Below are 24,885 nucleotides of genomic sequence, written 5' to 3'. Positions count from 1 at the left end.
TAGATGGAATTTAAAAGAAGACGAAGAGGAGGATGAAGAGGAGGCTGTCACAGTGGGAGCCGGCGCCATGTACCGCAGCTAATGAGCCTACATGATTCGTGCGCAGCCTCCCCCCCCGTGGAGGGACTCGTCCAGAGGGTGGAGGGGGTGGAGGAGGGGGTGGAGGAGATGCAGGTATATGAACAGAGTGGATCGGCAGCACGGATGAGTTGAATCCGATTCCAATGAAGTGGGCAGGATGGTCTAGCGGTGGTTAAGGTTCCGGGCTGGATTCTCAATATCCAGCGTCTACCTGTAGATGCCCCTTCAGAAAGATATCGCACACCTCTCACTGCTCATAAAGGACATAACAAATATTTTGTTTAAAGCAACTGGTCGATTACTAAGGAGAAACAGCTGCTGGGAAACAGACATGGTACAGAGACAAACAGAGACAAAATAACCGGATTAGAATGAAAGTGATTTACAATGTTCACGAACCTATGCACGTGTTTACTTTTCTTTTAGTTTTAACGCTCAGGAGACCATGTGACACCCTCCCTTCGATCTCGAGATGGATGACAGTCCTACCTGTGCTGCGGTCCGTTGAAGAAATCGGTTGGGAACATTGTTTGCTTTTAGAATGATCGTTTAATCAGATTTGGACGAAAGCAGACTTTGAGTGATGGCTTGGTTTATACTTGCGAGCATCAGTCTGGTAGGACTGAACCCATCAGAGCCAGTGTTACCAGATTGGGCGGTTTTCTGTCCAATCATAAAAGGGCTGAAAGAAATGTTGCTGGGCAGGTGGATCAAACTGTATCACGGATCATTGAGTTTGTATGTTACTTAACTACAGCTTGTACACCGGTTATAGTGTAATATTTATAATCATATTACTAAAGGGAATAGCTTTGCACCACCTGCCTACGGTTTTTTATATTGACTGGCATGTTTTGACAATGAGTCATAGAACCCGTTTACCTGACTACTCAGCAATATGCTTGTCTTTGCCTAGTGTGTGTATGTGCATGTGCTTTTGTGTTAGTGTGTGATTTTGCTATTGAGTATGTGTGTGTGTGTGTGTGTGTGTGTCTGTGTGTGCGTGTGCGTGTGCGTGTGCGTGTGCGTGTGTGTGTGTGTGTGTGTTTGTGTGTGTATGAAAGAAAGAGAGGGAGAGACCGAGAGAGAAGAAAAGAGTGAGAGTGAGAGAGGGAGCAAAGGCTTTTGTTCACTTTGACAAACTGTCAGATCTGAAAGACAGTGGCTGGCGCTGGGTCTGACCAGGCGCGTGCCTTTATGGCAGATAATGGAGCCTGACTGTATTTCCTGCCACTGATTTGATTGGCAGATACTGATGTGTGTACAGCTTACTGTTTGATTACCTTAGGAGCAAAACAAATACTGTATGGTTGATAATTAGCCACACTTTATCGTTGGCTGATTAAAGAAAAAGCAAATATATATATATATTTTAAATAAATAACAATAGATAAAGTGATTTGTGGTCTGAAACAGTTGTATGCAATCTCCATTTATTTGGGACTGGGTTCACAGGCCACCTTACGCCTTGATTAAAGAAATAGGCTGTTCATATTTAACTATGTAGCAATGTCAATATTTGCATAGCATCAATATGCAGCCTTATATATGGGCTAGACAAAATGTATTGATTATTTTGTATTTATTACGCAGTATTACACAAGTCATGTTGAATTGAGGTGCCACAATATAATGTCAAGCTATACAGCCTGCTCTGAAAATAGCCAATAAAGGCATTAGTTAGGTATTGTATCCTTTGTGGTAATGCTGGCCTGCCTTGTCCCAAGATGAACTTTCTTCCCTGACGCGCCTGTGCTCTGCAATGCAACACCTTACCGAGTAGGAGGGACGAGTCATCAAACCCTCATCGTCGTGTGCCAGCGTCGCTTCAAATCGTAATAATATTTTTTTTACGGATCATCGGTATTTGAAGGATGACTGTCAAACAATTCGTCAGTAGAAGCTATACTCTTGCAAATATCTATCGAGACTTTTAAACCGAGCCAGGCGGTGATTGGGCGTCTAGCAGTCACGCGGTGGTGTGCGGTCGCCGTGCCCTGCCTCGAGCAGCACTGAGCTCCTCCGCCACAGCTCGAGCAGCGGTTCAGTCTGGATCCTCCGCGCACAGCCTACAACAATCACTCACAATTGCAGGAGCCCCCTTTTCTTCTTTTGGAAGATAATTCTTCACCATGGGCGACAAAAAGAGCCCTACCAGGTAACCGGCCGCATGACCCGGCGTGTTCGCTGTCGATTTGTGTATGTTTTTCGTGAATTGGTTGCCGTGCGGGGCTTGCTATTCGGATGCTTTCTCGAGGAGTGTTTCTCCCTGCCTTTTTCAGTCCGTACGCCAGATCGGGCTAGAATAGTGCAGTCACTATGGCGGCTTCTCGCTTCGCTACAACCACTCACTTAAGAGACAAAGGGATTTTTTTTTTTGTAGGACACGTCTGGCATCTTCGAACATGTTGAATCACGTCGCTCTGTCGGTGTCTAATGTCAACGTCGAAGAGACATTGTACGCGATTCATGTTATTAGCCTACGTGCTAAGCCTCGAGCTGAACATTTGTGCCTCGCTCGCCTGCGCGCTAGCCTAGCTCGCGATACGATCAAACGCGGTCGACTGAAGCTCGCTCTCCTCTTAAAAGCCCAGTGTGACGAGCGAGCTACAGTAGTGGGGACCCAAACCGAGCATTAGGGAAAACGTGCCTATGCCTTTTGTCATGCTTTGGGGAGTGGGACCTTGCAATTAATATTAGGCAGTGTCTATTTTTTGCTCGCTAGATCATCCTCACTTCATGTCAAACCATGAAATGAAGCACTAACTTGACCTTTTTCTAATTTTCTATTCCCAAGGCCAAAAAGACAAGCAAAACCGAGTGCCGACGACGGCTATTGGGACTGTAGCGTCTGCACCTTCAAGAACACCGCCGAGGCTTTCAAATGCAGCATCTGCGATGTGAGGAAGGGCACATCCACAAGGTAACGTAGCGTCTCGTTTTTCTCCTGGCTGGCTGCAGCATTGCATCGCAATTTATAGGAATGACAACTTTGATCGACAGGCTATTTGTCGTTGAGCAATGGGGTTATGGACTTGTTGATGGACCATCTGTCAAACCCCTGGCCATACGACCATGATGATTTTCACAGTCGTATCAATATACAACAAACGTTACAGCCTCGCCAGCCATAGAGGGGGGCTGGGATGGGGTGGGGTGTGGAGAAGGGCCCCTACTTCCCGATGGCTGTACACGGCGTCAGTGCATCGACAAGCATATTGTTAAGGGGGGAGGTCTGTTTTTTAATGGACCATCCCGATAAGATGTAACCGAAACCCTACGCCTAGCCTACCTGTAGGATTTTAGTATTACCCTACCTGTCATGTGGTTGACTCATATCAAACCGGACTACACCTGATGGATTGGGAATGACGGCAGGCATGTCTGCATGAGTTTCAATAGTGAATAGATTTTTCACGTTGGATTGCCTTTGTAATCGGTGTTGTTTTTGCCATACTGGATGTTACAATTACAAAAGAGGGTTACCTGGTGTTTGAGAATAAATAAATGAGATATAATAATGTGTCAATTAATCAGCTCTTAATTTATGGTGTGTTTATTGATGTCTATCATATTTCCCTTAATTTTGCTCTTCATTAGAATCATTCAACATTCTCAATGCTAGTTATTTCCCCGTCTTCTTTAAGTGGGGCATTTCCAAAATATATGACCTCATGTTAAAGAGAAGTGGCGAAGTGAGAAAGTTTGTGCATTGTGTGATGTGTCAGCAAAGGACCAAAAAAAAACAACCACGCTTACAGGAACTCAAGTTTACACTGTGTGTGTGTGTGTGTGTGTGTGTGTGTGTGTGTGTGTGTGTGTGTGTGTGTGTGTGTGTGTGTGTGTGTGTGTGTGTGTGTGTGTGTGTGTCAGGCAATGAGACGACTGAGTAATTTGTGGGTGTGTTGGCGGGTCCCCTAGCTCTACTCTTCCAGTTGTGGTGTTTTACTATGAGTGTCTGGGCTAGCAACTCTGGAACCACAGATGGGTGGGGGAGGGAAGCACTCCCCGGTACGCACCAGGTTTACTGAGAATGTGAAGGATTGGGCTCAATGTTTGTTTGGCTCCACCCCCTCTGGGCTGTGATCTTTTCCTAGCAGTGGAGTGTAGATTAAGCCCGGCGCAGATCATGCCGGCTTAAGCGCGACAGAGAGGGACGTCATAGCCTCGATATACCGGCCACGGCTCAGATGCCTCTATTTGGTAAATAGGACTGGCATGTGTATGTGTGCACACTTCCTCGTTTGATCCAAATAGTTAACCTTTGATTGATGTCAATTGTTGGCTGTTGCATATGTGTGCGTTATTCTAATGAGGACTAATTGGTCCTCTTCCCTTTCCTTTTTGATGCATTCCAGCTGATCATGGCGCAAGCAGCTTGCTCTCGTGTGTGTGTGTGTGTGTGTGTGTGTGTGTGTGTGTGTGTGTGTGTGTGTGTGTGTGTGTGTGTGTGTGTGTGTGTGTGTGTGTGTGTGTGTGTGTGTGTGTGTGTGTGTGTGTGTGTGTGTGTGTGTGTGTGTGTGTGTGTGTGTGTGTCATCTGAGGTGTTGCCTTCAATTGGACTGTGTTCATGAGACCATTACAAACCCTACTCTTAATTACCCTGTAATGGCTGGAATTCCTGGTGGGTGACGATATGAAGATTCTTCACTCGACTTTGCACTCTGCTTCTCGGAGCCCTGCTTCTGCTGTGTTTGTCCAGAGCTAGTTGAACTCGTGTGTTGATCCTCGCCAAGTTTCCGTCTATAGTCTTTGGCACTCAGAGCAATGGTTGTGTAAAGCGTTTTCACGTTCGGCCTCTTGTGGTTGGTTATGACATATGTATGCAACATGAAAGGCTCTTCATCTGTTGTAATAGTTGTCAGTTTTAACATGTAGCCTTTGTGCGTCAAACTTGCTAATGTACACGTGTGCTTTGGCGCTCCGCTGGCAACTAGAGGGACCAGTGGCCGTCTGTCGTGTGTGTGTGGGTGATGGTGACAGTCCTAAGCTGAAGTCTATTGGCAGCACAGCAGTCAGTCCCGCCATCCCACTGGGAATCCAATAGACTCCACTGTTGGAGAGCTGCAGGTACTCCCAGGAAACTCAAATAGACTTGGAGCCGATCATCGATGGCATAATCCCTTTCCAAGTATTTCTGATCGGTGCTACATGGAAAGTATACATGATTGAGAATAAATTATTTGTACACCCACAAAGTATGTACAGTAAGTAGTAGGGGTGCAACGGTACACAAAAGTCATGGTTCGGAATCGGTACATACCTCGGTTTTTAAGTCATGGTACGGTACGGTTCATAGTTAAGAGACATTTTTTTAAAAACTGCTTGTTTGTCAACAACGGAGAATGGCCGTAGATCAGCAGCAATGAAAACACCAATAAACTTGGTTATGGCATTTGCATTTCTGAATTCCCAGACAGGGGTTGTTGAAAGTGTCGTGAGCTGGGTTGGCACGGCTCGTTTTTTTTCCACAGCAACAGTGATAGTAACACCTGGATGGTGCCTGGTCAAATGTGTGTGCTAGGGATGTATATTTCTGGAAAAAATTTGATATCCGTTGAGAAGTATTCGAATAATATTTGAAAATCGCTCAATCAAGAACCCCTCACGCACGCACGCACCTCGGATACACGCACACACAATGACACAGGGTGAGGCTTTTATGATTTGTATGAAATCAATGTCTTTATTTCAACAACTGCGCCATCAACATTCAACATCAAAATTATTTCAACGTGGGCTTAGGCAGATAGACCTACATGCGACAAACGGATCGCTATTTATTTATTTAATTATTTATTTATTTTACTGAACACAGCCTCCATGACGGTGAACTAGACATGTCAAAAATATAACTTCACACGGTGTTTCTTTTACAATTTATTTGTTACCAGCATTCGTAGTGTCGATCCGCAGAGAAATAGTAGCCAAAGTCGTTGACGTTGCTTAGCAACCGAGGACGCTTTTCACCACCGGAAGTTGTGAAGGCCCATGCAGGTCAACGGAGCGTTCAACAGCATTGAGAAGAGCCGTGTAATAAATAACGATAGTCACATTATTTATTCGATATTCTACGTGACTTTGACTATTTGACGATCGTTGCCCGCTATGTACGCCACATTTACGTACCGCGGTACACCTCTGTAACCGCTCCGAAGTGCCTGTACCGTGACGGTTCGGTACAAATACGGGTACCGTTACACCCCTAGTAAGTAGTATCAACCGCTTATCATACTTAAAGAGACCAAAGTCTATTAGATCTTCTAGTTTAACCCTAACCCACTTTGTAATAATTTAGAATGTTACGCCTTGCCACAGGGTGCTTTGTGTGTTTATAAGTGTGAAAGTTAAAATACGGATTAAATTAGGCAAACTGTAATTGTTTGTCAAAATTGGGATACCGAAGCCTTATTATTACTCTGAACATCATCATCGTCACTGAGGTCGTCCCTAATGATGTGACCCAGATATCTGACCTTATCCACAACATTGAGCACCTTGTCAGCCAAAAGAAAAGAAGGGAATGTTGCATCCCTATCTTCCTTAGTTTTCATGATCATGACTACACTCTTTTTGGGATTAAACTTGATATCAAAGAGCTGTCCATAGTCAGAACACACTCTGAGCAACTGGGGGTCATAATGACCAGGTCATCAGCATACATTAAATGATTAAGTAGCCTTTCTCCCACCATGCATCCAGTCCTGCACATTGTGAGTCTTTTAGAGAGTCCGTCCATACAGATTAAAAAGTACTGGGGATAAAATCCCTCCCCGTTTGACCCCGTTTGTCACTGAAAAGGGCTCTGATATAGAATAATAAGTTCATCCGCACACAAGCCCAGCCCCCTCTCCCCAGGGCTGGCTAACGAACCTGATGACCCAGCCGGCGTTGGTGATGTAACGAGATACCAAAGTAAGCTAAATCTAGCCCGTGCCCCTCTTACTCTTAAACAACAGGGCACTATGCATTCTGCACCTGACCCCTCCTCCCCTCCTCAGCTAATCTACAAGTCAAAGTAGCTGCTGCAAGTGCTCCAGTCGCTCTTGTCGCTCTGCGCCCGTGACTTCTTTAGTAATTGGAGCGGAGTCTGTCTCCCCCCTCGCACACGGACAGGCACACCCAAGCCCGCACACACAGGGAACCACAGGCACACGCATGAAGACACTCTCACTGCATGCACGCACAAGCACACGCACCGAGAGAGAGCATTCAAATGTTTCTCTTTTTTGTGGCACCAGAACCCGATGGCTGTGCGAACGTGACACCACGTGGGTGGCTGTACGGCGACCGGTGGCTCGGCAGCGTTTTGTATTCACCTCAGGCAGCCTCCCCCCAGGGCCTCGGGAAAAACCATTAGAAGCCCTCTAAAGTTGATTGATGGTAGGGATCACAGGAAGTGGAGGGGTACTACCATTCTTGAAAGCCGCGCGGTTATCTGTGCTGCTCTTTGGTGAACAGTTGCCTAGCATTTCAAGAGGTGTCCACCCACTCTACCGGAAAGGCTGAGCAAATAAACAGTCAGCCTCTCAAGCGGCCGGCATATTGTTGTCGTTTGATCAAAGGTGACTGCATTGTCGATTTGATAGTTGGGTAATATGGATGTATACTTACTTTTCTCGGAATTGAACAGGGAAATGGAAGCATTTGAGACATAGAAGACTATTTATACAGAAATTAGTTTGATAATGGAGACTTTCGTGCACATCAAAGACAAAGAGTGGTTTCGGGAACAGGTCATGAATCAAAGAATAACTTTGCACATGAAGAATCATTTGTTTTTAAAAGTTATGAAACATCTGTTTTGATATAGTTCCTCAGATATAGGCTGACTTTGACTTTAAGTGAGTATGGCTTTTCCTAAATTCTAGTAACATCTTGAGTGTTCAGTGCAGTCATTTTTACAACTAGGTTTGGCCTTATGTGACTTTGTTGTAATTGTATTTTAATAAGATGTAGTAATGCGGTATTAAGTCAATCATTAGCAAAATCCTAATACTTACATTAGTTACATTTTTGCCAGGGATATATTTTGGAAGCAATCTCCCTCATCTCTTCCAGCAATGTGTTCAGTGTAAATATTAGGACTAACGCAAAGGCTTACTTTAAGGGTTTGGATTCATGCCACGTTTTCCAAGTGATTTTCACAATATTTGTAATTAGAGCAAACGCAAAGAGACAGGTATTCAATGCATTGATTTGTTCCGATAGGGTTATTTATCTTCATATATATTCTGTTATTTACTGTAACCTATTTAATTTCAGTGATTTTAAGTTCCTTACAGCGAAAACAGATACACACTATATGAGCTTTTTGGGGTTAGGATCTTGTGTTAAATGCATATATGCTTGCATGTCGCAATGTGAATAATCAGTAGCGTTTGCTTTCACTGAAGAGCCATTAAAACCCTGACACAAAGGATTCTGTATATCTGTCACTTTGCACAGGGAGTCACAGTAATACTGAGAATGTAGCCATAGAAAGTTTGAAACCCGTTGTAAATGTAGTTCTAGAGTGGACAATACAAGTCCCCTCAATATGGAGCCCGCTTGTTCAATGAGCCATCAGCTCATTCGCTTGAATCCTTGAGGTTCCTTTAACCTGGATATAGCTTTAAAATGTAAAATGCATTGCTAATTTGTGCCTCACTTGACGTTGCTGCTTCAAGTCTAACCCTATTTTTATTTGAAGGATTAGAACTGTTTATTTATTTGGTGTTGCACCAACTTTTTTGTTTTTGTTTTAACCACAAGATAATGTTGAGGAGAAAGTGTTAATCCTGGGTCAATAACAATGACGTGTGTTTAGTGTGGCTGCGTCTGATTCATTTCAACCTGTGTATTCTGCTGTCACATTAAGGCGAATTGTCTTGGGTAATGGAATTACATAAGAGGGACATGCTGGTGCACTCCATTAGTAGCTGCACCTCCTTGCCTTTCTCTCTCTTACCACACATAGGCACAAGCACACCTAGTGCAGCGCTAGCTCAAAGGAAACGGCTTTCTCATGCAGCAGTATCGGCATCTGCACTCAAACTCAAAACACACGTGGCCAGCCCGCTAATCTTTAACATGTTAATCGTTGGGATTTAAGAGTTCATGACTACTTCATGGGATTAAGCGCAGAGGGAGTGATAAATACAATGGCTAATTTGGCATTGGGACAAAATGGAAACAATAGAGCAATGTAGAGGGAGAGAGTTGAGACGGGAGAGATAATGTTGGCTCCTCCTACGTTGGAGCGTGACGGCGATCGTGGGGAGCGGTTCGCAGAAAACCTGAAGGGCAGATGAGGAAGAGGACAAAAAGTAAGCAATTGTCGATGTAGAATCACTAACTGAAGGGTAGGGCTGCTCGATTATGGGAAAAATCTAAATCACGATTATTTTGGTCATTATTGAAATCATGATTATTCAAAGGATTATTTTTGAGTTTGAAAACATGTTGTATTTATTCGGCATGAATTTTCGCCCTTTAAAAAATACACAAAATGGTCAAAAAGAAAATGTTCCAATCTAAAATAATGTAAAGATATGTATCCAGCTGTTCTGCCCTTTCTATAAATAAATAAAAATAACTCAATTATGTTCGTTTGACACTAAAATCATATCGCAATCAAAATTTGATTAATCGCCCAGCCCTACTGAAGGGCAAAAAAAGCCCTCAGGAAAAGTGTGTGTGTGTGTGTGTGTGTGTGTGTGTGTGTGTGTGTGTGTGTGTGTGTGTGTGTGTGTGTGTGTGTGTGTGTGTGTGTGTGTGTGTGTGTGTGTGTGTGTGTGTGTGTGTGTGTGTGTGTGTGTGTGTGGTGTAAGCAGACGTGGAGTGAGAGCCATGCTGGGCCGCCTCCGTCTCCCCTGGCAGAGCGCGGTCCCACACCCTGCGCTACCGTTGTCCTCCGTTTATGCATACGATCAAGGCTCTACTGGACACAGTCTGCCCGTAGGCATCCATTAGCACCATGCCCCTTAAACCTCCAATCGGCTCCTGAGTGACGTGTCGTGTATCTGAATCCACTGCACGTCGCTGTGCATCAAAGTGTCTGACAGATGACTCAAGATAATTACATTGTTGGTTTTTTTTGTGTGCCCTTTTGGATTGGGATAGACCCGCTGTTTCTCACAAACTCATTGCGTTCCAAAGTCAGGTTGTGTACAAAAGTACAGTTGAGGTTAAAAATGGCAGTGGGAACATGTTGGCCGGCCCTGTAACCCCTGAAAGCCAGGCTCCAAGCCCTCACCCCAAGTGCCTGTCAAATGGGCAACAGTGATTGTGAAAGGCTAAAGTCAACGGTAGAGTCTGAAAGATGCAGGAGCCATGGCAACATCCCTGTTGTTTTGTACCTGGGTAGCATCAGAGTTGTTACTGTACTTTTTGTTGTGTAGAAAAACCTCACTAATGGATACATCCTCTTGGCCATTTTGCCGGAAGACCCTGAGGGGGGTTGGTGGGTGCCTGGAAGGAAAGGGGACATGCATGTTAACTGTTTTCAACTGATGTGACAGGCTGCCATATCGTTCAACAGCAAGTCAGTCTCCTGAAGGGCTTGTCTTTTATCATTGTGCCACTACTCTACTCTGCCAGAAATTAAAAGTAGAAGATAAACAATCGTTTCCGTCCATCTATTCCTTTGCAAACCAAATTGCCCAAGATGTTGACACAACCCTAATATATCTCTGCAGTTGTAACGGCTCAGATATTGTTCAGACAAGAAAGACTTTGCAATGTGGGTCATTTGATTTACTTTAATAGGACGCAGTTGGCACCAAATTATTACGTGTGTGTGTGTGTGTGTGTGTGTGTGTGTGTGTGTGTGTGTGTGTGTGTGTGTGTGTGTGTGTGTGTGTGTGTGTGTGTGTGTGTGTGTGTGTGTGTGTGTGTGTGTGTGTGTGTGTGTGTGTGTGTGTGGGATGTATATTTATTGGCAGGGGACTGAGCTAGGCGGTAGCCCCAGGCAGTTCCTCAGGTGCTTCTCTTGGGCTTTCATTTCCCCAGTGCTGTCTTAACCCCCTCCGAGCCTCAGACGGCTAGAGGTGACGAGTGGCTCCGTGTCACCCCCAGACACAGGTCAGAACCGCAGTGTACCCCTTCGGGAGGCGGTGGGCCATACCAGAATCCCACTTCCTGTTTTAGCAGCAGCCTTGCTGCGCCGGGTTGCGCTCCGCTCCACTGCATTAGGAGGAGGAGGGGCGGAGGGCTGCTCAGAGACTGTGTGTGTGTGTGAGAGGAGTGTGTGAGAGGACTGTGTGTGAGAGGACTGTGTGTGAGAGGAGTGTGCATAATGATCAAGGCGCGGCGTGGAGATGTTGACACGGATGAGTGCGTGCCCGTGTTGCGTTGCCCGCGGTAACACGGTGCATGGGAGTTGCTTTGATCAGCCGGGGGCTGCTTCGGGTCAGACGGGCGGGACGAGGGGGGTGGGAGGCTGCGTCGTGGGACGTGTCCTCCGCCGGCTTCTCTCTGGCGTTAATGCACACGGGGATCAGAGGAGTCTCGGAGCCGGCACCGCCGACGTTTCCCAGCGCGTTTATCGGGAGAGGCTGTTCGTGTGAGTAAACGGGAGGGAGATGTTGGAACGTGTGTCGGCTGACCGCGCTGCTGACTTAGTGTTTTTGATGTGTTTGTTGTCTCCCGCTCTCTCTCTATCGAATGCTTTTTCTCCATCTGCTTGTGTCTGTGGTTGCATTACACCAATCAATGCATGTACTGTTTCCCTATGATAACAGAATGTGCTGTATACTGTTTTTCTTTTTCTTTATTAGCAGCCAATTTCACAAGCCGTTTCTTTTGTTGATTTTTGTTGAAGTATAATTGGATCAAACCGCTTTTGCGAATGCGACATATTTTCTTTGCACAGGTTTGCTTTCTTAATCTGTGCTCGCTTAAGCGTGTAATGCAGACTTTGTTTACCAAGATGTCATGTTTTAACAGACTTCCACTTTATAGTATCACTTGCAAAACAATTTACACTTTCCTCTTATGTGCCTCCACGTGCAGGAGAAGATAGAGGCTTGATTACTAACTGCAAAACCGTGTTGTTTTACAAAGAAGCATACTACTTCTATTACGCATGATTTCCACCGGGGACGTAAGCGCCGCGGAACGGTTGCGCCGCGGTCACCGCTGCTGATCGCTGCCACCCTAATGAAACCATCCCCACCGGGCGCCCTGCAGAACGTCTCAGCAGCGTCCCAGGAGCGGCACGCCGCGTCGCAGCGTTATCATTCCGTAGCACTTCTATTTTTGACCCGAGCCGTTGCTGAACCGCGTCAATTTCCACAGAGCAGATCGAGCCGGGCAGGAAGTGAAAAAGTAAAAGCCATAGAGCATCCGGTCATTTTTCTAAATAAAACACAATACTCCGCTCATGTTGCCTATCACAACTTCACATCAACATTACGTCATGACCGGTGGCACCAGGTCAGCATCAAAGGGTCTCAGAGGGTCGGCAACATGGACGACGAGAGACTGATTGTCGAAGTGGAGCAACATAGAATAAATAATGAACTAAATCCTGTCAATGTCAGAAAGGACAAAGCGTGGCATTTAATTGCAGTAGTTTTGGGAGTGTAAGGTGAGTACATTAGGTTTAGGTTATCGCGTGATCTCGCATGAATACGGCTGGCTCACAAGACAGCGCTACGCTGCCGTTACGCGCCCGGTGGGGATTGACGCAGGGCAGAGTTCGCAGCCGTTCCGCGGCACGTACGTCCCCGTGGAAATCAGGCGTTAGCACGGTGCGATGCCTTGTTTTTTTCATTTGGGTTTCTAATAGTCCGATTCCGTCACAGCACCAGTGCCGCTATCGCTCTGTGGTGTTTACATGGCCACTTACATCATCCCACTTGTGACTTAAGCAGACTATAATCAGCTCCATGTTAATGCACTCTGTCTCTCTGTCAATGTCTCTCTTTGTCCATGTCTCTCTATCCGTCTATCTCTCTCCCTCTCCCTCTCTGCGGCTCAGCTGTCTGCCGCTGCATTCACTCAGCTTGGCAGGAAATAATTGCTTGTCCTCCAAACAGCACTTCAATAAAAGAGCCGTGTTAATGAGGGCTTTCCTGCGCCTCCTCCCGCTTTGTCTCTCTCCCTCTCTCCCTCCCTGGCACTTTGTCTCTCTCGGTCTCTTGCTCGTTTCTCCCTGCTCTCCGATCACTCTTCCTCTCTCCCTGTCTCTCTCTTGCTTGCTGCTTCTCGTTCTCTCAAGCTAGCACACTCGGCTTCTCTTCCTCTTTCTCTCTCTTGCTCCAATGGCCTCTCTCCCTTTTTATTCTCCTTGCTCACTCAGTCTTTAGTACCCTCTCGCTGTTTCCTAAACTATGCTTGCTCATGTTTGACCTGTCTCTCAGCTGTGTGTATCACCTCCCATGAAGCCCCTTTATAAAGGAGGCCAGTGGCTAACGGCTGCTCCACTGCAGGCAGGTAGTTCAGCGCAGAGAGGAGGCAGTGTTTTCCCACCCAGGGGTTATTCACGGTGGGTGTGCCTGGCCAACTGGGGCTGCCGCCTACCGTGTGTGTTTTTGTGTGTGTGCTGTGGGGGGGGGGGGCTTTAAGGTGTAATGGCGGTTATTTCGGCACCTTTCCACTTTCCGTTAAGTGGGCGAGCCAAGGAGGGGCCTGTCAATCAGGTCCAATTGTGGTGTGAAGAGGAATGTAATAGTCTGTTTGCCCTCACGGTGGGGTGCCGTTGGGCAACAGCAGGCAGCCTCTAAGAACGTTTTGGTGCAGAGAGCATAGGAGGCGGGAGGAGGTTCATCGGCTGGATGCCTGTGCTTGCTCTTTGACCCACTCCCTGCATGGGATACATATTAAGTAGGGCACATTATGACTGGTAGAATACACTCCTATACAAACACACACACGGTTATTGTTTCTAGGGCTGCCACACAGCCCAAACACGGTGTCAGGAAATCGTTTTTTTTAATGTGTAAATATGTAGTTATTTACTCTTTCCTTGAATGAGTTGTCGTCAAGGCTCTTGGTGTTCCATCTAAGACTGGCATTCAGGTACTAATTTGAGGCATGAACCAGGTATCTCTTTCGAATGAACACTGACTAGTTACTCATTCACCATCTCAAAGTCCAGTTATTCGTCTGCCTTGGAATCAAGATTGCATTTGATTGCTTTGGACGTTGGAGTCCGATTGCATGGGAGTGGTGTTTTAATCCCCATACCATTGGTGCCGTTGCTCTACTCTGTTGACAGCCACCTGGCCAGGTGATTGTTCACAGCCCCACAGTGGAGTCATTATTCATGTCCCCAGTGGGAGAGACACCTTTATGTCTAATGGAAGCTGAGGGCCCTCGGCCCTCCTGGGTGCACCTGTGGGGAGGACGTGATGTCGCCAAGGGCCCTGGTGAATAAGTGATGGGCCAAAGAGGACGGACGGGACTATCATGCCAGCTACAACTCATGGCCGGCGTGCAGCTGGCACTGAATCACTGCTTAACTACCTGGGCCGCCCGCGTCGCGCCGCTCCCTGACACAAATCTCTCCATCTTTGGCCAGGGTCCCTGCTCTGGCGACGAGCAGGAAGAGGCGTGCTGCCTGTTAGCATCTTCGCCTGCCAAGCAGAATGATTTCTGATACAGTCGGGAGTCGGACGTCATCCGCGCTTAAAGACCTGTTCACGCATGTTCCGCCTTTCTGCCACGCCTAACATATGATGGACGCAGCAGCTTCTATTTTTGTGTGTGTGGCATGCTGTTGTGGTTCATAGATCTGTTGAAATGTGGCAGACTTGTGTGAAAGTCTGCCACTTTCAATGCATACAGCCCGTGGGAGCATTTGGCGCAGGATTAAGGAGATGTATAGGGCTCATTGGCAGCTGCCAATCACAGTGACTTTGGGGTCTCCTGGCGTTATGTGTTTGACGATGTAAACATGAGTTCTCCTCTCTCTGGTAAACATCCCTTCAGTTTCCTAGAATGCAGCCCCAGTGAACACTTCAGAGGAGGCCATGATTGGTTGCCAACTGTCAAGCTGTGCGATAGATATCTCCCCTGTTTTGAGGCGTTTTCTTTTGTAGCCTTCTTGGAAAAATTAACACAAAATGGGAGCTCGGCACTAATTCAATATTATCGTTTGTTTTCTTTGATTGCTTTTGTATGGTCATTGGTCATGAATGATTATGATAGACTTATCTATGATGCCCAGTGTATTGTCTAATTTAATTTGAATAAGACAAGATGCCTTGGTTTTCCCCATAGGCTAGCTATGCAATGACCCTCAGTCAGATTGTTTGGAACGGTAATTTGTGTTCATATTTAAGCACAGTGAAATGTATAGATTGTGTAGACTTCCCTGGGATCGCAGTGCCGTGCAGTGGCCCTGTGAAGGGCCTCTCCACTGGTCCTGGCCGACGGCTCTCTGACACACAGCCCTCTCTGCTACGGGGACGGGCTGGGACGCTGGCCCCAGAGGGGACGGGCTGGGACGCTGGCCCCAGAGGGGACGGCTGTCTCTGCTACGGGGACGGGCTGGGACGCTGGCCTCAGAGGGGACGGCCTGGGACACTGGCCCCAGAGGGGACGGGCTGGGACGCTGGCCCCAGAGGGGACAGCTGTCTCTGCTGCTCGCCTGCTGGAGGGCTTCTCAACATGCACCACAGCTGGCCTATTAATTTGAGCGTGGCGCTAACTTCATAACATGATGATCCATTATGAGCCCATTGATCATCATGTGATCGGCAGCCCCTCCCCCCCCCTCGGGCCCCCTCTCCCGCACGCTCTGAAGGAGAGGCACTGGGGCTAATGGGCTCGGACAGGCTTGATGGAGCACTGTGTGTGTGTGTGTGTGTGTGTGTGTGTGTGTGTGTGTGTGTGTGTGTGTGTGTGTGTGTGTGTGTGTGTGTGTGTGTGTGTGTGTGTGTGTGTGTGTGTGTGTGTGTGTGTGTGTGTGTGTGTGTGTGTGGGAGGAGAGGTTAAATGTTAGAAAAATACCACATGGTAACGTGAGTAATTGAGATTGACAAGCTTCTATGATGAAATGGATGGAAGGGGTTGTGGTTGTAACTATTTCAGTAAAAAAAAAGAAAAGATTCCAGGGTCTGGAAATGTAAAACCACACCAGGGATTTCTTATCTCTTCTGAAAAAAAAAATAGTTTCTGCTTTTCACTCTCACACAAATGCACACGGGCGCTCACACAGACGTTGACTTGTTGATCCAACATAGCGTGTGGGTGCCATTTTAAAGCATAGAATTATTTCTCGTATAGATCATTTGAATGAGGAAAATTTTTGGGATAACGGCCTCTGAATGCATCCACACAAAATTGTAACTGTTAACAGTGCTTTTACTTTTAAAGAACAAGCACCTATGTGTATAGAAAAGCATCTAGATTGAATACAACATTCCAAAGTCCAACAAACGAAACAATCTCCCAATTTGAAGGCGTAGCCATGGCATCCACAAGGCTCTCTGCATTGATCCTCGTTAAGATGCGGGAGCACGCCTTTCCCTTGTTGTAACAGTTTGTGTTTGTCCTAGACCCCTTCCCTCCTGTGGCAATGCCAACACTTTGTATTCATGAGGTGGGCTTGATGCTCCAGAGGTAGCACTTGTTTGTCTGCTCCGCCTAATGCCCTGAACCAGACAAACCTTCACGCACGGAGGTTTCCCTAACTCCCGAGGCCTCGTCTGACCAGAGGACCCTCGCGCTGGCCAGCAAACGTGTGAGGCGCCGAGTCCCCTCCCTACACCGCCAGTAAAGCATGAGTCCTCCCCCTTGTAGGGAATCAAGATAAACTAGCCTAAGCAGACTGTGTGTGTGTGTGTGTGTGGGGGCTGGGCGATTAATCAAATTTTGATTTTAGTGTCAAACGAGCAAAAGATTAACATAATCAAGTTTTTAGATTATTATTTTTTTTTTTATATTATTTTTTTTGTTTTATAGAAAGGGCAGAACAGCTGGATACATGTTTTTATATTATTTTAGATTGGAACATTTCCTTTTTGACCAGTTTGTATGTTTTCAAACTCAAAAATATTCCTTTGAATAATCGTGATTTCAATATTGACCAAAATAATCGTGATTTTGATTTATCCCATAATCTGTGTGTGTGTGTGTGTGTGTGTGTGTGTGTGTGTGTGTGTGTGTGTGTGTGTGTGTGTGTGTGTGTGTGTGTGTGTGTGTGTGTGTGTGTGTGTGTGTGTGTGTGTGTGTGTGTGTGTGTGTGTGTGTGTGTGTGAATGCTTGTGGTTGGGTCTGCTGGACGTGCCGGACTAGTCCTGGCCTGTGATTATGTGTTTGCTGGCTGCGGCGGTCCTCTCTCCGTGTCCGTTCATCGGCATTATTCACCTGGCTGCCATCTTGGTTCCGACGCTTGCAATAAGAACCAAGGTGGAGGCTAGGCATTGCTCTGTGGGCCGCTTGACTGTAACGACGGGCCAGTTGGTGGTGGTTTGCCGGACTTAATTAGATTCATTAACTTGTTTAATAGCGTGGTAAGTGTGATGTTGGAGTGGAAGTACAGAACGATATTGGATTTACATGATGTTTGCACCGAATTTAAATGTATAAATGTTGTTGTATTACATAACTTGCCTCCATTAATTAATCATGAATTAATATAAGTGAATGTAGTAATGAGCATAAACAAACAATTAACGAGCATGAAATCTTAAAGGGAAAGCTCAATCTCGTCTCCCTTCAACATAATTTCCTAGTTTCGGTGCCAATGACTCATATGTCACCACACTTTGTCGAAAAATTTGTGTAAACTGGTACCGCGATGCATTGGTCACATGATTAACCACATTTACCTCATCATGAGAGCCTGAAATGGAGTCCAAATGAATCCTGCAAATGAGCCAAACGTTTGCAATACAGGACATCTGGAGGAACCTAGAAGCATTCTTGTAGAAACCAGGGACTAAATTATTTTTATATTCACTTTATTAGTTTTTTGTTCACTTAGACATGTAGTAAATCCCATAGCCTATTATTACATGTATAGAGGTGAACTATACTCCTAGAAGTACAATTATCGCTATCTGTAGCAAGTATTGATCATCCCTCTGGATAGCATTCGGTGCTTCAAGCCAATGTTTAGTTGCAGGACCTTAATAAAGGTGCAGTTATATTGATTCGTCGAACTTCCTCAGCGATTGTCTACTTATCAAACAAGTCTTCAAAACACCGATTTTTTTTTTTTCAAGAATGAATACAGTTATCATAATCCGCCGCATTCACATACTGCTATGCGCTCCATTATTTTACAGTTGAAGATCAATCTTGATGAAAGCATGTATTCACTGGCTATATGAGGTTGGGGGTTGAATCCATCTGTCCTTTTTTCACTGCCACAACTATTATTGGAAAAGGCAGCATATTCGCGCTATAATGGATAGTGGATACAATTTTGTTGATCCGATATTTCTCAGTATTTCTCCCTATTTTCGTTATGTGCCCGTATGCCTGACCTTCGCGGGTCTTAAGACCGCCGTGGAAACGGCAGTCAACAGAAGGCTGGAGGAATCCTTGATCCCTGGAGAGGTTGTTCCTGGGATTCAAAGCTCTGGGTCATTTAGGTGGAAACGTGGCTTTTGTCTGCATTGTCACTGGAGCCGTCATGGGTCGAAATGCATTAACCCCTACCTGCTCATACATAGCGTGCTTCAAAAAGAACTGAGTCACTGTGGATAAGTGTCTGCTAAATGACTAAATATAGTAGACGGAGCACAACAAAGAATTGCAAATTGGCATCTACCACGCGTCAGCCAGGTTGTCTGGGGCAGCGCTGAAACGTCTGCTGGGTTTTTGAGGTGGAGTGTAGCTAGCTGCTATGGAAACGTGGCAGAAGTACATGTTGAGCAGGAAGGCGAAAAAGAGATCCAGACACAAGCGGCCACTGGAGCTGTGTGTTGTGACACACGGTAACACAAGGTGTGTGTGTGTGTGTGTGTGTGTGTGTGTGTGTGTGCGCATGTGTCCCTCCATGCGCAGCGGTGGGAGCCGGTGCCCGTCAGCGGGCCGGCTGTCCCCGTGTCCTCGCCGGTGACAAATGGGGTCGAACACGGCGGTAATCAGATTAGCGGGACTAAGTGACACGCTGCAAATGTCCCACCTTGTGATCCCCTTTATTTATTTTATTACAGCCATGAGCTAATGAGATTAGTGCCCTCCATCCCCCCTCCTCCGTCAGAGCTGTGGCCCAAAGGTGCATCAGTCCTTCCAGTAGCGGCAGTTCTCTTTCCGCTCTGCCTATAGGTTGTGTGTGTGTCTCTGTAATCACAAGTGTGTGTGTGTGTGTGTGTGTGTGTGTGTGTGGAATCAGCCTCCACCAACCGGCTAATCCCCCCCCCCCCCCCGGTTTCCCCATCACAGGAAACCCAGGATCAACTCTCAGCTGGTGGCCCAGCAGGTGGCGCAGCAGTACCCCATGCCCCCGCCGGCCAAGAAGGAGAGACGGGAGCGCAGCGACCGCTCGGACAAGGACCGCCCCGACGGGGACGGGGAGCGGGCCGACGGCGAGGGCCCCGGCGACATGGAGGGCCAGCACCCGGGAGCGGAGGGCCGACCCTACGGCGAGGGCCGCCCGGAGGCTGAGCGCCCGGAGCGGGTAGTCCCCAGGCCCGAGGCCGAGACCCCCGAGAAGGACACGGACAAGGAGAAGGAGACGGGCAAGGAGAAGGAGAAGGGCAAGGAGAAGGGAGACAAGGACAAGGAGAGTCCGCCCGCCATCAAGGACAAGCCGGACCGGGAGAAGGACATCAGCCTGGCCGTCACCAAGAAGCCCGGCAGCAAAAAGAACAGGTCAGTGTCAAGCCCCCCCCCCTCCCCCCCCCCCCCCCCCTGTTTAATGTGCTGGGGGCATAGGGGAAAATCGAGTCATGTGAAAAAATAGTATTTTTACTATGATGGATTTGCCAATATTAATTTTGCATCTGCTATTTTCTGTTCTGTTCGACCACATTCTTCAAAAAAATGGTTCCCATCCCCCCACTTTGGTTACCGAACAATGCTGGTCCCTACTCCAGCCCATTCAGATGTTTATTCCACGTGAAGCATGTGACTCATGTGCACTTCTCCTGAAGCCCAACGCTTGAGTTATAGCCTGCGTGACGTGTGACCTCAACAACCGCTTGACTCGAGTCCACATACAGGATGTGTTTTTTAGACTTTCCTCTATTCTTATTTCCTGCGAAGTGTAGATTTGAATGACGACAGACGAGCGATCGACTCGGGCTGGCCGCCTAAGTGTAATGTCACTAAATGCCACTCTTCAGTCTAACACGAGATCCGACACGTGGAGTCTTTGGCGTACGTCATGCCTGGGTCGCATTGCTTCCATCTCAGCAAGACTAGTGTTGGTGTCATAATACTGGTATTTGGTCTGGTGTTTGACTCTTCCTTGTTTATTTAAAAGCAGAAATTCAACGTGGTGAGTGTCTTGTTTAGGGACCAACCTCAGTGGATTGTACACGGCTACAGACTCTTCCATAAGGGGTTAAGATATGCCTATAGAATATCCAAAGAAGTCCAAAGCCAATAGAACATGAACATTTCGGTTCATAATTATTAATATTTTGGAGCACACCCCAAAAAATAAATAGAATATTTTAGTCTTTAGTGCGAATGTATTGGGTCGTATGATTTTCTTCTTCTCCTTTTTTTGCTGGCTTTGCACATGACTCAAGTGTGCTTTGGACGTAAACATGTAAAACATTACTCATCTTTCCTGACACTTTGGGCTGAACCAAAACATGTCACATTTCAGAACTCACTGAAGTTCGAGAAACGGGTCCTTAACAAAATGTCAGCCTGCCTCCTGATTGTGAAAGCAGCTCTATCCGACTCGGTTGTGAACTACTGTTTTAACTTTCATATCAACTTTATTTTCTTCTTTTTTTTTTTATTCATCCTGCAGACCCAAGACAGACCACCAGAGCCCACCCAGCGACAAACACAGCATACAGTCTGGGAAGTCTGCAACCAAGACCAACAAGACCAAGACAAGCTCCCACATCTCCAGGTACGGCCATGCAGTTAAATCCCTTGCAGATCGAAGAGACCATGCCTGGCTTTAAAAGCACGATCCACCTCACCTTTTTTCATCTTGGATAAATAAAAAGTCCTGCGCCGGCAGAGCGGCCAGCAGCCGCGGCTGGTGCTAAACCCTTTGGTGATGATTCACTCGTGGTCCTTTACACTCCACACACACCTACGCTCACTTTGAAGCCTCAATCTCTGACTGGTGGTGTGTCACCGGCTGAGAGGAGCCGTTAGGCCCTGCCTCCCCTGCAGAGAGTCTTCCTGCTCGCAAGACGCCCATAACTAGAGAACACCTTAAGGCATGTATATACCGGGACCCCGTAGTGTCATTTCACCATTGGTCGGACGGGTAAACCTATTATTCACTTTCTCTGGTCGTTTAAGTTTGGTCATGGAACACTTATTTTGAAGCTGTTCAATTATAGATTGTATACTTCTGAATGTCCTCAGCCACAGTTGTAAGTCACTTTGTATTTATTTATTTATTTATTTATTGCTCCACCTAATCGCCCTCCCACTTGCGACCCTATTAAAGGTCCCATGGCCTGCTACTTTATGGGTGCTTTTATACAGGTGTTAGTGGGCCCCTAATACAGTACTTGAAGACGTTCAAGAAATTCAGCCTTGGTGCAGAATTACAGCCACTACGAGCCAGTCCCACAATGAGCTCTCAACAAACGTGCCGTTTTTAGAATGTGCCTGCATCTAAAACCTGCCGTTTTTAGATGCGGGTCAAGGTGGAGGGTGGGGGTGTGGCCCTGAGCAGCTTGCGGTCAGGGTACCATGAGCTCTGTTTACAATGGATGTATCGCAATGGGGAAGCGCACCCAGCCTTTAGCCATGTTCTGTAAATATCTAGAACACTCTGGGTGCTCCAGCGGGAGTCCTGGAGCTCTATATCTAAATAATATAATATTATGCATAGATATTTACATTATATAATGTATATTACCACGGCCAAAAGCTGTGTGTGCCTCCATACGATATTATGAATCTCAGATGACTGCATCGGGTTGTCCGACGTCTCTGGTTCATCCACTTCAACATCAACTTACGGTGGTGGTCCCTCGGCAGCGGGGCTCTGGCGGGAGACAATCGTGGGCAACAATCCCTTAACTCCTCCATGTCGCAGTTGATGTCCTTCAGGGAGTCAAAGCCAAAGTTCCTTTCCCCCAATTCCTTCTCAACCGTGGCTGAGATAACCCCCACTACGAGTCTCGTTGTGGAAATACCAGAGACGTCAGAGAACCCGACGTGTTATGTGCCATAACACCAACAGCAGAACAGTTCCAAATAACACTTGCATTACAGTGTGTATTCACTCACTCACTCACGTGGCACTTGCACGGTCGTAGCTCATTGGCGGGCCGAATTCTCTTGCAGAGAAAGGGGAGGTAACTTGGCCCCTTATGACGACATATAGGGCCGAGAGCGTCTGAGCTTTCATTTTTCCAAGGTGGAGCAGGATACATAGCGCTCATTTTACACCTAGTGTCATTTCTAGTCACATTGGGACCATAAGCAGGCTGGGGGAACTCAGCCTGTGTTAGACAACCTCATAAAGCTTCAGCTGATGTGTAATAAACCAATATAATATACCCAGAATGCGTGACGATGTTCCTCCATCTCCACCCGCCCCAGGCCCAAGCTGAAGAACGTGGACCGGAGCACCGCCCAGCAGCTGGCCATCACCGTGGGCAACGTGACGGTGATCATCACAGACTTTAAGGAGAAGACGCGCTCGTCCTCCACGTCCTCGTCCACCGTCACGTCGTCCAGCGCCGCCTCCGAACACCTGCACCAGAGCTCCGGCTCCGAATGCATGGACAAGGGCTCGTCCCGCGCCTCCACCCCCAAGGGGGACCTCTCCGTGGGGCACGACGAGTCGTTCTAAAGGTGGGGGGGACGCTCCACCTTTAGAACGGACAGAGGGCGGCACCGGAGTGGTGGTCCCGACTCCCCGACGTCCTCTATCCACTTTGACCGTCGACTCCCCCTCCCCTCCACCTCCCACACCTCCCCTCCACTTTGGATCCCTAGAGCCCCCCCCCCCCCCCTGGGGTGGACTGACGGGAACCCGCCGGATGGAGATGTTACCATGGCGACAATGGAGAAGCCATCAGCCTGCTCTGAAGCGAGCGAGTGGATTTCAACCCTCCCACCCCCCCCGTGAGCCGAGTCGTCCCAGGGCGAGCCCCTCCCTCCCCCCCCCCGTGGTAGCATCCAGACGCTTGTATGTATTATTTTTTATCCGTACGTGGATGTGAGGCCATTTCGACTCTTTTTCGTCTTTATTTCATTTTGTAAAGAAGAATTCTCCACTGTGCACAATAACCATCATTAATAACTTTTAATATCATGATATCCCTTATTTATTACCTGTTGCACCTGTATACTATTTTATTTTCTATTTAGTTTTTTGTCGTTGAAGCTTTGCTGTGTAGTTCTGCCAATCGATAGCTCCCCCCTCCCCCTCAGTGTTTTCTTTTTTTCTTTTTGTTTAAAGATGTACAATCCTCAATAATCTGTCACATACGCACACACACACACACACGCACTCGGACAGACACACACTCACACACCCCACTGGTGCTAGATACACTGTGAAGCGTTTTTTCTTTATCTCCAGACCTCGGCTCAGGGTCCGACCACGCAGGACCCCCTTCTACTCTTTCCATACCTCTCCCTCTACCACGGCTGACCTTTGACCCTGGCTGTTACCTCCGGGCAGGCACACGCAGGGATATTTATAGTTCAACCTTGAGTCAGATGGCTCAACACCAGTTCAACGACCCCGTTTAAAGATTTTAGTTTTGAGCTACTTAATCTGGGGTTCTTTCGCTAAGGGAGTACTCCTCTCCTCCTCCTCCTCCTCTTCTTCTTCCTCGCCCTTCTCCCTCCTCCCCCACCTAGCGTGGGCTAGTATGTACGTGGGGGTTAACACTACAGGCTGTTGACGGGCTCTGCATTCCATGGATACTCGGAGTGAGCTGTGAAGGCCCGGCCTTGGCCTTTCTGAAAGCCCGGCTCCCTCCTGGTGGTGCGAGTGTGTAAGGGGAAGGCGGATGCGGGCCGGTCCCCGCTGGTACAGCCCTGCTCTAGACCTGCGATGAGCCTCTTGTTCTAGAGGTGTTGTAGTGTTGCAGCTGTAACACACATCCATGGCTGCAGTGGTCAGCATAGAGCCACCACCCACTCTGACACCTGCGAGTAGGCCTGCTTTTTAACTTTCTTCTCAAGAGCAAAGAACTGATAGCCAATGAGGTTTTGTTAATTTGCTTATCATCCTTATTGATTTTTATTTAAGACTCCATTATGTGATTTGAAGGCCATACGTTCGACTCCATAGACGCGTGGCGCTCTTTGAATCGATCGAAGTGAGACGTATTGAATAAGGGTTTTATGATCTCCTTCTCGATGCTAGACCAACATTTCCTTTTAAACTGTATGAAATTGTAAAAAGAATAAATGTGTATATGATATCTTAGTTTTATTTATTGAAGGACCAAAGGAATTTCACGATGAACTAATGCATAGACGGATGAATCAGTAAACAGTTTGAGATGCAATTATCAGATGTGTGCAACGGATACGCAGTTTAAAATAAAGTTTAATATAATCCACGCAAACTGTGTTCTTATTGTTCACTCCCCCCTCTGCGTCAGAGCTAGCCAGCGAGTGGACAAGCACTACCAGAACACAGCCCATTCCCCTCCCGCTCTCTCTTTCTCTTTTGCTCTCCCTCATCTCACCCTCGAACCCATTGCCACAGCCAGCATAAGATCCTAAAACCATGACGCCCCCTCTCCC

The 24,885-nt window shown here is 47.1% G+C and overlaps 1 protein-coding gene across 1 annotated transcript; it reads left to right on the top strand.

Annotated features, from left to right (window-relative positions):
- Window positions 1-1,810: 1,810 nt before the first annotated feature.
- On the top strand, window positions 1,811-23,215 carry rybpb (RING1 and YY1 binding protein b). Its single transcript, XM_056606216.1, has 5 exons — window positions 1,811-2,239; window positions 2,879-3,004; window positions 19,408-19,836; window positions 20,951-21,055; window positions 22,717-23,215. Exons 1-5 carry the CDS (start codon window positions 2,214-2,216, stop codon window positions 22,967-22,969), a joined length of 939 nt encoding a protein of 312 aa, XP_056462191.1. The 5' UTR covers window positions 1,811-2,213; the 3' UTR covers window positions 22,970-23,215.
- The last annotated feature ends 1,670 nt before the right edge of the window (window positions 23,216-24,885 follow it).

Source organism: Gadus chalcogrammus, chromosome 13 (genome assembly GCF_026213295.1).
Source record: "Gadus chalcogrammus isolate NIFS_2021 chromosome 13, NIFS_Gcha_1.0, whole genome shotgun sequence".
Taxonomy (NCBI): domain Eukaryota; kingdom Metazoa; phylum Chordata; class Actinopteri; order Gadiformes; family Gadidae; genus Gadus; species Gadus chalcogrammus.
The sequence above is the reverse complement of the archived record's forward strand: the minus strand, read 5'-3'. Positions and strand labels throughout refer to the sequence as shown.

What these genes read in the sequence shown, in the direction of transcription:
- rybpb (XM_056606216.1), top strand. Translation starts at nt 2,214, where the DNA reads ATGGGCGACAAAAAGAGCCCTACCAG. An exon ending in AGGAAGGGCACATCCACAAG is followed by an intron (nt 3,005 to 19,407) that starts GTAACGTAGCGT and finishes TCCCCATCACAG; the next exon opens with GAAACCCAGGATCAACTCTC. An exon ending in CCCGGCAGCAAAAAGAACAG is followed by an intron (nt 19,837 to 20,950) that starts GTCAGTGTCAAG and finishes TTCATCCTGCAG; the next exon opens with ACCCAAGACAGACCACCAGA.